Raw genomic sequence first — 15,768 nt, 5'->3', positions numbered from 1 at the left:
CCCTTCCCCCTCCAGGGACCTCAGTCAGCCTGAAATCCACTGTTTGCCACCCTCTGCCCTTACTGAGGCGGCCTCAAGCCCCCGCTGTAAGGCAGGACAGCGGGGCTTCCTAACTGGGAGGTGCCTTCCCTGGCCTTCAGGGTGGGAATTTCACCAGAGCCCCTGGTGGCCTGGCAGAGCTCCTCCAGGTGGGCGCCCTTTGCCCCTGGAAGTTCCCACTTGCCTCCCTCCCCCATATAAGTCCTGGGCCTCACCTGGGGCTGAGGGTTGGGTGGGTTGTTGCCCTGGTGTGTCCGATGGCAGGGCTCTCAGCCAGGCTCTGGGATGGTTGCGTGGCGCTGCTGCTGGTGGCCGCTCTGGGGCTGAGGCAGCAGCCACACACCGAACCTGGTTTCTCAGGTCCGTGGTACGGCTATGACTGTGGGGTCAAGGGCATGCAGCTATGGGCCTTCCCCGGGCCAGGCCAAACAATCCGCTTCAAGGTGGTAGGTGAGTGTGGATAAGCCGGGGTCCACACTTTCCCGGATTGCATGGGGGCGGGGGTGGCTAGGACCTTTCCCCTGCACCAGGCACAGGACGAGGAGAGGCCTCAGGGCCCCCACTCCCTCACCACGAAGGGGAGCTGCCAGCCTCAGTTTCCCTGGCCTCCCAGGTACGTGTGCGCCGGCTTTCTTGCTAAGATGTGGGTTTTGCTTCAGCCCAGACTCTGCATCTGGGACCCCAGCCGACGCCCAGGCTACTGGCCCCCAGGCTGTTCCGAGGGGCACTGGCCCTGGTGGGCCTGGCCTGGTGTGGAGAAAAGGGAGTTTCAAAGGATTTGAATCTGCATCTTCTAAGCTCTGTGTTCTTCAGCAACTCACCTGACCTCTCTGAACCCCTGTTTCCTTAACCATAAGATCGGGAAGATGGCCCCAACCTTGCCATGGGCAAGGTATGAACTAAACAGTTCAGGAGCATGCCGACACCCGGAGAGCGCCCTGGTGCTCTGGGCTGACATGGGGGGCTGCGCACCTAGCCCGTGTTCCCCGATGACTGCCCCAGCCCGGCTACAGTAGCCCAGGTCCCCATCATTCGGGCCTTCCTCGTGTGCACCCGGGAAAGCTCCGCTCGGCGTCTGAGCAGCCTCTTGCATTGAGTGTGGAGAGCCAAGTTTACAAGAAACCTCGGGGCCTGAGACGCTGCTAACCTGTGCTCACCAGTGTCTTCCTTCCTGCTTGCTGTTGTGCGCTGTCAGGAAGCGTGGCTGGAAAGATCGCACCCGCTAAAGCTGTTCCCTTACAGTCAGTCAGCTATTAGCAAAGCTTAGCCTGAAGCCAGGGTCTCTGCGCCCAAGTGTGATTTTCCCAGCAGATGCTAACAGCCTCTGGCTTCACCCTTAAACACGTTAAGATTTTATTTATCTGACCTAGAGAGAGTACGTACAAGCAGGAGGAGCGGCAGAGGGAGAAGGAGATGCAGGCTCCCAGCTGAGAGCCCGATGTGGGGCTCCATTGCAGGACTCGGGGATCAGGACCTGAGCCGAAGGCAGCCGCTGAACCGACTGAGCCACCCAGCCGCCCTGCACCCTTAAACATTTCCGATGCTTCCTTCCGTCTTTCTCTCCTCTGCCCCAGATGAATTTGGGAACCAATTTGAGGTAAACAACTGCTCTGCCTGCTACCACTGGGTCACCACCAAGCCCCCGGGACAAGCGGTCTTCTCTGCTGGTTACAAAGGCTGCCATGTGCTGGAGAAGGTAGGGACGGCTCCTGATCCGCTTAGGGGAGCCTCGCACAGCCTCAGGCTCGAGAGGGAGCTCAGGATCCATCCTGCGCTTGTCACACCTGCCTTTGGGTTGGTGGGGGGTAGGAAGGGGCACTAAGTCCCAGGACCAGCTCACAAATCCAGCTCCCTGCCTGACCTCCCCCGCCCCCTCCCCCAGCCTGGGATGCTGGGAGGCCTCCCCTCGCTGCTCCCCATCTCCATCTCACCTGCAGGACGGGCGCTCCCACCTGAGGGTGATCATCGAAGCCTTGCTGCCCAGCGGTCGAGTTGAGGCAACAGGAGATGTCACTCTGATTTGTCCTAAACCTGGCCACACCTGGACTCCGGACCCACACCTGGAACCACACACAGGCTTCTCCCGCCCCACCCCCAAGGCCTGGTCCCTCCGCCCCATCCCAGAGCACAGCTTTGTCCCTGCAACCCCTGCCTTGCCGTCCCTCCGACCTGCACCCACCTCCCATGCCACCCAGGCTCCACCCCAGGGGGCCACCCTGGGACCCCCGGGGGTTGACGAACCACCATACCCAGGTATGTAGGACTTCTGTATCTGGGCTCAGGAAGCCAAGTCCCTCCATTGCCCTGGAAGTCAGCTGCCCAGTGTGGCCTTTTCTCTTGTCCTCACGGCTCTGTCACACCCCCAGGTGCACCTCTGACTCCAGAGCGGTGCCAGGTGCCCTCAGGGGTCATCCCCTGTGGAGTGAGAGGAGGTTCGAAGGAAGCCTGTCAGCAGGCTGGCTGCTGCTATGACAACAGCAGAGAGGTTCCCTGTTACTATGGCAACACAGGTATAGCTCACACCTGAACCCTGAAGCCTCAGAGGGCTTCCTCCCCCCCACCCCCCCAGTGCTGCAGCCTTGTCCTACCCTGTTCCTAGGACAGCCTGAGCCCCAGAGTGGCGGTAGAAGGGACCTTTAGGTGAGGTGTCCATACACCCCAGCTTGCTGATAACCATCATCCCAGGGAACTAGCAATAGTTCGGGTTTTCATGTTTTTGTTTTTTTAAAGATTTTTTTATTTGAGACAGAATATGAGCGGGGGTGGGGGGTGGGGGAGGGGGAGAGGGAGAGGGAGAAGCAGACTCCCTGCTGAGCAGGGAGCCTGACTCCAGGCTGGATCCTAGGTCCCTGAGATCATGACCTGAGTTGAAGGCAGACATTTAAGTGACGGAGCCCCCAGGCGTCCTGTCATAGCTCTCTTTATGTGCACCCCTACCTTTCTATCTAGAACATCCCAGTCTATTTTCTGACGTTTTTTTTATGGTAATCTCTACACCCACTGTGGGACTCAAACTCACAACCCCAAGAACAAGAGTCCCATGTTCTTCCAACTGAGCCAGCCCAGTGTCCCTGGAACAGCCCAATTTAGAGAGAAATTCAGTGATGCTCCTACTTCTGTAGTTTTTGTTGTCCTGCGGAAGAAGATCAGGGTCCGTCCAGGGGTTCCTTGAGCCAACACTGGCACAAAGAGCGTGAGCATCCAGGTCTCCCGAGTTGCCCTGGGACTGTCCCCAGCCCATTCCCTATGTCCATGCTGCATGGGCACTAACCTGTGGCACCCGACTGGCCTCTTTGATCCACCTTTGTCTCAGCAACTGTCCAGTGCTTCAGAAATGGCCACTTCATCCTGGTGGTGTCCCAAGAAACCGCCTTGGCACACGGGATCACGCTGGCCAACATCCACATGGCCTATGCCCCCACCAGCTGCTCCCCCACCCAGGAGACCGGGTCCTTCGTGGTCTTCCGCTTCCCCCTCTCCCACTGTGGGACCACAGTCCAGGTAGGAGCGAGGTCATGGGGGGGGGGCGCCCAGGACCGCCCCTGGGAGGGCTCACCCCGTTGTCACCCCCACAGGTGGCTGGCAACCAGCTCGTCTATGAGAATCAGCTGGTGTCTGACATCGAGGCTCAGACGGGGCCACAGGGCTCCATCACCCGAGACGGCACCTTCCGGTGAGGGGGAGCCTTTCTGGAACAGGCTGGCCTGTCGGCTTGGGTGTGAAGGGAGTACAAGGGAGCTTCGAACAGCTTTGGAGCCATCTGGGTTCACGCCCAAACTGTTCCCTGCTGTGTGATATCAGGAGAGCCTCTGGGCTCTTCTTGGCTTCCCCTACAGGCTGAGGGGATGGCCCTCAGTCAGGACTGACAGGAGCAGGAAGGGGGGTCTGCCCACACCGGACAGTGCGTGAGCAGGCAGGGGTCCCCAGGAGCACTGGCCTTTATCCCGCCAGGAGCTGAACTCAGAAACTAAGCAGCAAGCACCCCCATCGAGATTCCTAGAAACAGTGGGGTCCGTGCGTGTGGGTGTGGCAGCCTCTTCCTCTCAGGTCACGGAGCCACAAATAGGGAGGCAGATACCTAGGGCAGAAGCTGTTTGAGGGTATGATGGGGCAGGAGCTGAGGGAGGACCTCAGGCTGAAAGGGGCCACTAGGACCCACGGACTCCGGTGGCAGAACCACCCTCGTGCCCAGGATGCCAGTGGGGGTGCCCCGAGGGCACCCGTGCTTGTCGCACCCACTTTGGAAGTGCAGGGGCCCTGGCCAGGACCTCCGCCTGGTCACCCTGTCAGACAGAGCTAATGCGTCTGTATACAAAACTCTGCTCAGCCCCAAGCAGCTGCCCAGAGTCATTCTCCCCAGCTCCCCTGCCTGGAGGGCTGGGGCGGGCTGCTAGTGTGCGGGTCCCAATGTCTTTTTCTTTAAAATTCTAAGGACCTACAAACCCGGTGGTGGAGGGATAGGGCCACTGTGCTTTAGACCCTGGGATTTAGGAGCTGGGGGCGTTAGCCAGAATTCAGCAGGGCTTCAGGGACTCCAGAGGAAGGGAGCCGAGAGGGGAATTGGCTGGAGCCCATAGAAGTCAGTGGGCGGCTCCTCAAACAAGGCCTCCAGCTCAGGCCGGGATCCCGATGCCTGTTAGCACCTGGTTTGTGCTAGGCCGGGTCTCCAGCTGCAGCATGTTTTCCCTGGGAGCACCCTGCCTAGGCTGGAAAGCTCCCTCTCCCAGGTAGGAGGAGAGCCCTTAGGAGCTGGTGGTAAAGGTGGATGGGGTCAGTTTCCCTTGCAGAACACGGGGTGCCAGGCATGGGCCTCCACTAAGAGTGTGTGCTGTCTCTTAGGCTAGACCCCGGTCCCAGTGGACCATGACAACCCTGGGGGGCTGTCCGGGACCAGCTTGAGCGGTCCTGGTCTGATGAGGCGGGCAGGGCTCGGGTCCCCCTAGCAGGTGCTCAGTGGCATCCAGCTGCGTTGCTGGACTGTGCCCTGTTGCGTCCTCGGAGCTGGTGTCTGGTTTGCCGAGCGAGCTGGCCTCCACAACACTGGGTCCTCTCCCCCATGTGCTCTCACACCTGACCTCAGGCTTCACATGCGCTGCGTCTTCAACGCCAGTGACTTCCTGCCGCTCCGGGCATCCGTCTTCCCGCTACCCTCCCCAGCCCCTGTGACCCAGTCCGGGCCCCTGCATCTCCAGCTTCGGATCGCCAAGGGTACGGGGTCCCTGGGCCTTCTCTCACTGCCTCGCTTCCCCCCAACCAGCCCACGGAGGCTCATGAGCCCCTCACCCCACAGATGAGACTTTCCGCTCCTTCTACGAGGAGGGGGACTACCCCCTCGTGAGGCTGCTGCGTGAGCCTGTCCCAGTGGAGGTCCGGCTCCTGCACAGGACAGACCCCAGTCTGGTCCTGCTGCTGCACCAGTGCTGGGCCACTCCCGGAGCCAGCCCCTTCCAGCAGCCTCAGTGGCCCATCCTGTCCGACGGGTGAGTAGCGGTAGGGCTCTGGCTGCCCCAGGGGCTCCCTGCACCTGCCGCCCCTATCCCTCTGCGGCCTCCTCAACTTCTTTCCTTCCCAGGTGTCCTTTTGATGGTGACAGCTACAAGACCCGATTGGTAGCCTTGGACGGGGCAGAACTGTCCTTCCCATCCCACTACCGGCGCTTCACTATTGCCACCTTCGCCCTCCTACACCCTGGCTCCCAGAGGGCCCTCACGGGATGGGTAAGAAGCACCACATGCCTCTGCATGCCTGCTCCCCATCTGTTCAGTCGAAGCTGGCCCCCTATGCCCTCCAGCACCCTGCAAGCTAGAGCAGACAGAGGTCCCAGATGGGGCTTCCTGGAGGGTAGTCAGCCCAGAGGCGACCCACAAAGTGTTCAAGGGGAAGTAGATGAGGCCACCCCTACATCTGAACCTGGTCACCATGTTCTAGAAGGGCTTTGCCTCTGACTCCAGAAACTGTGTTCAACATAGATCTGCTTTGAATGTTTATAACCAAGCAGCTTCTCTGGTAGGTAAATGGATAAACTTCAGGTACATGCTTAAGTTTTTTAAAGATTTTATTTGCGAGAGAGCATGAGAGGGAGAGGGTCAGCAGGAGAAGCAGACTCCCTGCTGAGCAGGGAGCCGGATGTGGGCTCCATCCTGGGACTCCCAGATCATGACCTGAGCCAAAGGCAGCAGCTTAACTGACTGAGCCACCCTAGCGCTCCTATATTGAGGTTTTCTACAGAATACACAAATGGTCCTTCCAGGCCATAGGCTACCCTATAACTTGTTCTATGGAACAATATTTGTTTCTCACATTGCTACACACAGACCTCAGTGTAATAGCTGCTTGTTATTACACGGATGTGGGCAGACTTCACCGGTTAGCCTTGTTCATTGTGGCTTAATTCTGTCCCTGCCACAAACCTCTCTAGGAGCCAAGACCCTCCCCTGCTTGATAAAGGTGCATCAGTTGGTTGGTTCAGCTGGTCCAGCTCCTCCCACTCCTCCTGCTTCTACTCCTTCTGGGAGCTGTCTCTGGCTTTGTTTCCAGAAGCAGGAGTACCCTGTCCCCTGCTTTGCCCCCAGTCACTGGGACCTCTGCCCCTGCTGTCTTGTGAAGGGCCCCCTTCTTGGAGGCCAGCACGTTTGGGGGTCCCTGCAGCTGGGCGAGCATTGGTGGAGCAGGCAAGGGCAGGGGCTCGGTCATGGGCAGGGTTGCCTGCCAGCAAGGAACCCCCCTGCACACTTGGGCCCTGGGGAAGAAGGAAGGCACACCTGTGGCTCGGACCCTCGCAGGAGGGGCTGCAGTCTTGGTCTTGGTCCATGTGGCCAGACCTCCATCTGGCTGGCAGGCTGGCAGCAGTGTGGACTTGGCCTGGGTCCTGGACCCTGGGTCCCCGGCCTGGTGCTGCTTACTGCAGGTCTGAGCCGGCCCCATGCCCTGACCTTCTCTCTTCCCCCACAGGTTTACTTCTTCTGCAGCGCCTCTGCCTGCTCCCCTTCGGGGCTGGAGACGTGCCCCACTATGTGCAGCTCTGGGCCCACGAGTGAGTCTGGGCTAGGACACCTGGAGGAGGCCGTGGGGGGTGGGGGGGGGCGGCCTTCATTCTTCTGTCCGCAGGCCTGTTCCCGCCTTCTGGGCAACCAGGGGCTGGAGATGAGGCTAGATGCTGCCACTCTCCCGGCGCAGGACAGCGACGATCCTCCGCTGCCCACAGCACTGCTGCCAGACCCCAGAACCTTGTGAGCTCTCCAGGGCCCGTGGGCTTTGAGGATTCTTACAGGCAGGAGCCTGCGCTGGGGCCCACAGGTACCAGCCCTGGGGACTGGCCCTCAGGCCCTGGGCCGGTGTACTCAGCCATTGTGTGGGCAGGAGAGGGTGGAACAGCTTTCAGTGGGGAACGAGACAAAGAGATGCAGTCCCCCTTCTCTGTGGATGGGCAGCTTCAGCTCTGCCGGGCGTGGTCACAAAGGTCCAGGAGGCAGAGACCATTTGGGGGGCCTCATTGAGCTTCGTTCAGCCCCGCAAGCCTTCAAACCCCTTCTCTCCGGCAGGCTCCCCCAGGAACGCCAACCAGAGGCCTCTCCTCTGGGTGGTCCTTTTGCTGGCGGCTGTTGCCCTGGTCCTAGGGGTCGGTGTTTTCATGGGCCTGCACCAAGCCAAGCACGAAAGCTCCAGGAAGGCCACAGAGAGCGAAGGGGCTCAATAAAGCATTATCTCAAGCACACAAGCTCGTGTGGAGAGTGGTCTGTGGCAACTGGAAGGATTTCTTTCTAGAAGTGTGTTTCTTAGCACCAGCTCTGTCCTTTCAGAAGTGTGGCCTCTTCTGCAGGTAATATGTGCCTCACGTGGGGTGGGGTCCGGGGTCTCCCAAGGCTAAATTTGGGAGACTTTGTCTCTCAGCAAGGAGAGCTGGCATTCCAGACAGAAAACCGGACAAGTGAAGGTAGAAAACAGTAAAACCCTGGCTGAGTCAGAGCACCAGTGAGGAAAGGGAACCCGGAGGACAGGGCCCTGGTCCTGGGCGTCCTCCAGTCACTATGCTCAGCTGCCCTTGTGGCTAAGGGGAGCCCAGATCTCCTGGGGCCAAAAGAGCTGAGCCCAACTTGAAAGAGCTCTTCAGTCTTGCTCTGAGCTCCCAGCATCCCACTAAAGGATACGGGCTGCTGCTCTCAGCACCAGACCCCCTCGGCCCCTCAGGGCTAGGTCCTGCCCCAGTTGGCACAGCAGCCCATGGGGACCTGATGCTGGCACAGCGGGCACAGTCACCAGGCAGGTCGGTGCTGCTGACCTTCGTTTGCCCGTGTGGGACCTGGGCCTTCACCTTGGACTTGGCAGCAAAGACCTTTCCAGAGAGATGCGCAGATCTAGGCTGGGAAGGGGTGAGGGGTGGGGGTAGGTTTCAGCCTCTGGGGAAGAGAGCGAGAGTAATCTGGTGGGGGTCAAAACCTGGCCTTCGACTTTTTCTGAAGGTCTGTCTCTGGTAGGCTGAGCTGCGAGAGGAAGTGGAGGAGCTCCGGTCAGGCCGGCGGCCTTGACATTGGGTAGGGGTTCCTCAGCTCGGGCCTACTCCAGCTTTTCCATCTCTAGGATACTGGTCCTCTCCAGACACTCCCAAGCCAGGCTTCATTACAACCCTGGTTCTGGCTCTTACTAGCAGTGTGATGTGGAGTTACTGACCTTGTCTAGGCCTGTTTCCTCCTCCATAAAATCGGGAGAACACCCATCCGCACAGGGCTGTTAGGACTCTTCCCTGCCGGTTTATCTTAGAATGGTACCTAGCATTCAGTAAATGTCGAGTGTTTGTTTCTTAGAATTTTTCCCCCTATGCCAAACTTCATGATTACCTAAATTCTTACTATTATTTTTTTTAATATGAAGGCCAGTTTATAGCCCAGATGAGGAGGGGCTGGGGAAATGCTGTCCTTTGGGCTTTTCTAGCCAGAGGTGGCAGAACACCGGAGCTGGAAGCCCCAGACACCTGCTCTGGCAAGGAACTGTGTCGTTTCCCTTATCTGGGCCCATCTTGCCATCTGTGAGTGGGGCTGGCCGGGTCCGTCCACCTTCCTCCTGGCCCGTGCAGGGGGCCCCAGGCTGTACTCTCGGGGCTAGTGTGAAAGCGCGAGGATTCGGAGCTGGGCGATGGGAGGAGCCAGGCTGACTGGCTCTTAAGGGTTCAGGGCCCCGGTTCTTCTACCCCCAACTCCTCTTCTCGCCACTGCCTCCAGCATCCCAGCTCGTGCAAGCATTTCAGACTGCACGGAAGGCTGGTTCTGCGAATTGCACCGATGCTGTGTTTAAACGAAGCCTGATTGTGTAGATACCAGATGGAATCCCATTATGTAACTGACTCATCTCGCCGGGGTGTGTTTTACCACAAAGGTAGACGATTTTGTGTTAGCTATCACTTTTAATAGACGCCTTGTCTTCCATGTTGCGGTTAAACACTGATATATTTTATCTCCTTTTGATGGAAACTGAATCTATTGCTGGTGCTGAATGCTGGTTCTCCTCACTGAAGCCTGTGATTCTTTGTAGATTATTTTCTCAGAAGTTCTTAAAAGGGGCACGGCTTCTGATGGGGCAGTCCTGTCAGGCTCTGTGGGACACCGGGTTGCCAGCCCCCCACAGCCTTGCTGCCCACAGATCCGTGTCCTGTAAAGCTTTTCCTCCCGAGCCTCGTCAGCCAAACAGCCTGCTGGTCTCAACTGCCCCTCTGCAGGGGCGCTCCACCAGGGGGCCTGGGACTCGACCTCAGGATTGAGTGCGAGCTCCACTTTGGATGGAGAGATTACTTAGTATCTTTATTTTTATTTTTTTTTAAGATTTTTATTTATTCAACAGAGATCACAAGTAGGCAGAGAGGCAGGCAGAGAGAGAGGGGGAAGCAGGCTCCCTGCTGAGCAGAGAGCCCAATGCGGGCTCGATCCCAGGACCCTGAGATCATGACCTGAACTGAAGGCAGAGGCTTAAGCCAGGCGCCCCTCTTTATTGTCTTAAGATTTTTTTCTCAAAAATGTTTTTTAGATATACCTATTTGGTTAGAAGACAGGCATGGTTAGAGCCACTCACATCTTCTAAACTGCCCCTCTCCATCTGCTCTCCTGAACTTCTCTGCCTGGCTGCGGAGAGCTCTCCCAAGTCCAGGGCATCTTCATCTCCCAGACTTCCCGCTGAGTTGGCCTCTGCCCTTCCCCACAGGGGAGCTTTTGCGTCTTGTTCCAGAGGATTAGGTCTCTGTAATTTTCCCCTCGCATTTTGATCCATGGATATGGCAAACGCCGCATTGCCCTACGTAACCCTAAAGTCGCCATAGCTTTCAGTGAGACTGGCGTTGCAGCGGTTTCTCTCCTGGCCAGGGTACACGGGCACGAGAACTTCAATAGCTTTGGCAGTCAGGCCTTGTACACAGATTTTGTCACTCCTTGTGTCCGAGGGGTCTCTTGGCAGAAACAAACGCCCAAAATGTATGAACAGGGAGGGTCCTGGCCGCACTAGGTTCCCTTGCGTTCCCTAGGGGGGGGGCAGTCTCAGGTTTGACTCTCCTAGACCTCAAAATCTAGTTTAAATTTTGCCCAGTGTAACATTTCTTCCCTCCCCTAAGCCACCCAGTGCATGCAGGAACCTGAGCCCTGAGAACAGTTGGGTCAGGCCCGATGGGGGTGATAACAAGCCACTTGTGCTGACCTGTAGCAGGAAGCAGAGCCGCTCAGGGGCCTCTCAGGTTCACTCTCTTCCTGCCCTTCTGGAGGGTTGGCGGGGGGGGGGGGGGGGGGCAGGGGCAAGGGCTATGGTTGCAGCAAGGTGAGGCCCCAGGGTCTGGCCTACCTCTCCACCTACCCTCAGGCTCCACCACACTTGATGGAGATCAAGTCCATGTGCTTTGCCTGCAAGGAAGCGGGGAGAATGCTTCAGTCTTAGTTTAGCTCCAGTAAAGCATGACTCTCTAAAGTGTGGCCACATGCCTGGGCCTCTCTGTAAGGGCATTTCCTATAAAAGTGCCACTTCTCTCCCAGCAGCAGAAAGACTACGTGCCTGGATTAAACTTCAGACGTAAACAACTAAAATGCTAGATTATACACACACTTTAAAAACATGTTTAAATCGTTGCTGAGCAACACAAAAGGGGTTAAAAAAAAAAAAAAGTCATGCACATAGGCCAAAAATAAAACAAGATCTGAGAAGTAAAACTAGATTCTATTCTGGGGCTTCTGTGGAACCCTGGTGACCCTGACATTCTGCTTTAATGAGGGCAGAGGACTACAGCCTGCCAAAGGTGGGGAGTCCAGATCCGGGCCTCTGATGGAAACTGGGGCTTCAGAGGGCTTCGTCCTTGGAGAAGGAAGGAGAAACAAGGCCACTGCACAGAGAGGGACAGCAAGGGTCTTGCCGATCATAGTTGAAAAACAAAAAACAAAAAAAAAAATACTCCCCTGGGGATTACAATTCCCTCCTATCTGGTGTGTGCTGTTCAAATTCCTAGACTGCGGCAGGAGTGGGAATGCTCAAATTTCAATTGGAAAAAGCTCCACAGCCGAGTTTAAAGTGATCCCTGGGTTTTGGACAAGAGCAAATGCAAATCATGTCTGGAAAAAAATGTGATTTCAGCCAGTCTCAAAGAATTCTCATGGTTACAATACAATGAGCACTTTGCAAACCAAAATCACAAGACACTAAAGAGTGAAAAGGTTAAGGCACACACTGGGAAGACAGTTCCAACACCCAGACAGAGGATTGGTATAAAAAAATGTGGGTCTGTATATATCTGTGTGTATACACATCAGTAAGACAAGCCAAAGAGCAAAACGGGCAATTTGTAGAAGATAAATGGCCTAGATATGAAGATACTCAACCTCATTAGCTATCCTGGATGTGAAAACCGAACTTCGAGGTAACATTATACACCCACCAGACCAGCACAAATTTTAAAACTGAGCAAATACTAAGGGTTGGTGAAGGGTATGAAGACAAGAATGCTCGCCCACCTGGGAATCACAGTCCAAACTGATACAACCATGTTGATAAAGAGCTTGTCGTTGTTGACAGGATTATCTATATAACAAATCCCCTCCTAAGTTAGCATCCTAGGAAAAACCTTTGCTCTAGAACGTTCACAGAAACACTGTTTATAGCAGAAAAATTAGAAACAATCAATGTGTCTGTTATCAACGGATGTATCAGTGCACTGTGGCATAGTCCGATGACGGACTCCCCCGATGAATGAGAGGGAAGGGTCAACCTGTTTGGGTTTAACACTTGCAGTGTTAAACTCCCCAAACACGGAGCTGGCCTCTCACAAGGCTCCATTGAGTCTGGCCATTGCCAAGTGCCCAAGGCACTGACCAATTACAAAGTTTGGACCCCAGCCCCCTAATTAGGTCAGAAGGGGGTGGTGCTTCTCCAGGGCAGGCAAGGCAGTAAATCCTGCCGCTGGCTAGCTATGTCAGACAGCTGCGAGAGCATGATCTGGACTGTAGCTCTAGGACTCTATCAAGGGGCAGAGTTGGTGCAGCCTCCCCCAAGCGAACGATCTGGCAGATTAGGGCTAGAACCAAGGTTCCGTCACATCATACTTACTGTATCCCTTCCCCTGGCGACAAGGGTGGAGTTGTGCCTCATGATCACACAGCTCGATGCACCACCACGCCACGGCGGGCACTCCCCGCCCAGAGCACACTGCCCTGCGATGAAGGGGCCACATGGGACCCGCATGGGTAGGACGCACCCGTCTCTGAGGAGTGCTGTTCCAGCAGCGTGGTGGAAGTTCTATGTGCCCACACGCACAACAGTGAATGAACCGTAACTGCGTGGGTCAACACAGGTACATCTCAAGGACAATACTGAGCAAATGAAGTCAAAGACAGCAAGTTGAATTATTTCACGCTATAAAGTTCAAAAATAAGCAACCCCCCCCCACACACAATACATTGGTAAAAGAAAAGTGAAGAAATGATCACCCCGATCTCAGGTAGTGACTTCCTCTGCATTCATGGATGAACACAGAGGGCCCCTCCACAAGACTGTCCTTCTTAAGCTCGGTGCTGGATATAAGGGTGTTTATTATTTTTTGAACTGCAAAGGTATTTTAGTTCACACTTGTGAACTAATGTTTCACAATAAGAAATTTTAAAAATATTAAAGACCTGTTTCTGCTCTTGAAAATCATCAGGGGAGATCTTCGACGTCACGCTGCTGGTTGAGACCAGCAACTTCCTCCCCTAAATACAATTTGCTGGGCAGTTCTCCAATCTTCTTGCCCCCCCACTGTCCACACAGTTCGTTCTCCCTTCCCGGCCCTCCTCCTGCAGCCATGCAGGGGGCCTGCAGCGTCCCCTCCTTCACCAGCCACTCCTACTCTGCTCCTCTGCTCATGGCCCACCGAGTGAACTGTCACCTCTCCCCAGACCGACCGGACGTGCAGAACAGCTGCGCACCCTCTCCTGCACATCGGCTCCTCTCTCAGAACTCCTCCCGCAGGCCTAGCCATCTGTGCGCCGCCACCTCCCTCACTGGCCCAGGTTCCAGGGCCTCCATCTTCGTAACACAGGCAGGTGTCGAGCACCAGGGCCCACGGTGACCCGTAGAGTGTCACTGGATGCCAGTGCCAAGAGAAGCAGGGAAAACCACAGCCAACGCTGTGTGCTCTCCGCATGTGTTCACTCACTTAACCCCTGGGAACCCTATGAAGCAGGCACCTGCTGGTCAGGGTTTCAGATGCAGAAACCGAGACACTGACGCTGTCATAGAGAGCTATTGAGCTGGGATCCAAACTCAGCTTCCGACTCCAGAGCCCACACTTGGCCACAACTCTATATACTCCCAGAAAAGTTTACAGCCGGTTGTCAGCTGCCCATTGTCTTCACAGAGGACGGGTGGTCAGCTTGGTCTCTGAAGCCGAATGACTTAAAGTCCCAGCTCATTACTTACTGGGTGGCTGGGAGCTGACGCTCTCTGAGCTTGCTTCCTGTCTGCAGAATGGGGAGAACAGCACCCGCTAGTGGTCCGCTGGTACCCAGGTGTCCTGCGCCAGTGTGCCTGGAGAGACTAATGTAGCCACAGTGCCCCCAGGTGGCCGCCCTGGTCGGGGCTCTAAGGCCAAGCAACCTTCTACAGTGGAAGGGAAAAGGAGTTTGGGCCCTTGGCCCCAGACACAAGCCCGTGTGTAAACTATCCAAGAGCTCAAGTTCAGCAGGATGCAAGAAGCCCTGCTGACACCGCCCAACGGTCTCCCTTCAGATACCTAGAACTATCTGCTTCTGGATCCTAACTACGAGCTCACGAGCCTGACAACACAGGTCCAGAAAAGGTGAGACCCCGGGGAATCCACCAGCTGCGACCGAATGCCCAGAGGTTCGCCTGCAGGGCAGCTGAGCCCGGTCTGAGAGATGTGGCAGGGGTGGCGGCTCTCCAATCCATTTTGGCCAAAACAACCAAGTCTGTCATCCCCCGGCTTTTGTGTTGGAAGAGAGTCAGAGACCAGGCTCTGTTCTGGGGCCCAGGGTTGACTCTCTTGGTCTGCCGCTTAGCAGCCACGTGAGGTAAGGTCAAAGGGGGAAGGACAGCACTGCGTACAGGGCCCCGCCCTCGAAACGAAAATCTAGCTGAGACACGAACGCCTAAACCCCTCCACGATCACAGAGCTGTGCCAGAGCCGGGAAGGAGCTCACCTGCCGGGCCAAGGCTGGGCAGCAGAGGCTTCCCGGAGGGAGACTGACCATGGGGAGGGGACTGTGGGGGGACAGCAGATGGTGGAGGACAGAAGTAGCCGTCAGGGAAAAGGCAACAGCAGTGCAGAAGCAGACACGCTAGGAGACACAGTCCCAGTGCTGACAGCGGTGCTGGCTGGAGGCGTGGCCGCTAGCCTCGGGCAACGCAGAGGAGAGGGTACTAACCCCCAGCACTTGCAAATCTGTACTTCTGACATCCGAATTTAACTACCACTAGCCCAGAAGCGGGCTGACCAGAAGCCTCACCAATAACATCAACAAGAGATCTACATGCAGACATCCTGTCTACTATACTCTGACAACCAAGTCAGCTCCAGAAAAGAAAGCGTTGTTCGGAAAATCAGAGCAGAAAACACACTCCTAGTACGTACCATGTTTACTGAAAAAAGCCTGTGTGAGTGGACGTGCACGGTTCCCACTTGCGTTGTTCAAGGGTCAGTGGCAGTGGTAATAAGTCACAGTAGCAGCAGTGGGAGGAGGAGCAGGAGAGAGGAGTGCTAGCAGACATGGGAGCAGCATCAGCGGCAGGAGGCGGTCAGAGTAAGAGTGCTAGGACTAGTAAAAGTGGTAGCAATAGGGGGAAGGGGGAAGGAGGCTGTAGGGGAAGAAGCAGCGGTAGGAGGGCAGCAGTAGGAGTAGCAGTAGAGGGAGGAGTAGCAGTAGCAGGAGCAGCAGCAGGAGGAGGAGCAGCAGGAGGAGGAGGAGCAGCAGTAGGAGGAGCAGCAGGAGGAGGAGGAGTAGCAGTAGCAGGAGGGGCAGCAGCAGGGAGAGGGGCGGCAGCAGGAGGAGCAGCGGCAGTGGGGGTGGCAGCTGGAGCGGCAGCAGCAGGCACAATACATACAGCATGTACCACGTGCACCCACCATTCTACAAACCTCTACATTCTAATTCACTTTAGTTCTACAATATCCCCAACTTTTGAAGAAACTAGAACAGAAAGAAGTCAACACAGACCTGTACCCCTGAAGCAAATAATACATTATATGTTAATAATAGAAAGAAAGAAAGAAAGAAA

At 56.1% G+C, this 15,768-nt stretch overlaps 1 protein-coding gene across 1 annotated transcript; it reads left to right on the top strand.

The window, feature by feature from the left end:
* Positions 1-294: 294 nt before the first annotated feature.
* Positions 295-7,735, top strand: ZP1 (zona pellucida glycoprotein 1). The gene is made up of 12 exons (XM_046015449.1): positions 295-489; positions 1,614-1,735; positions 1,977-2,292; positions 2,406-2,549; positions 3,353-3,540; positions 3,615-3,712; positions 5,120-5,247; positions 5,330-5,519; positions 5,612-5,756; positions 6,991-7,072; positions 7,216-7,335; positions 7,581-7,735. The coding sequence occupies exons 1-12, from the start codon at positions 297-299 to the stop codon at positions 7,733-7,735; spliced, it is 1,881 nt and encodes a 626-aa protein (XP_045871405.1). The 5' UTR covers positions 295-296.
* The last annotated feature ends 8,033 nt before the right edge of the window (positions 7,736-15,768 follow it).

Source organism: Meles meles, chromosome 8, assembly GCF_922984935.1.
Source record: "Meles meles chromosome 8, mMelMel3.1 paternal haplotype, whole genome shotgun sequence".
In the NCBI taxonomy this organism is placed as follows: Eukaryota; Metazoa; Chordata; class Mammalia; order Carnivora; family Mustelidae; genus Meles; species Meles meles.
This window is presented reverse-complemented; position numbering and strand designations above follow the sequence as displayed.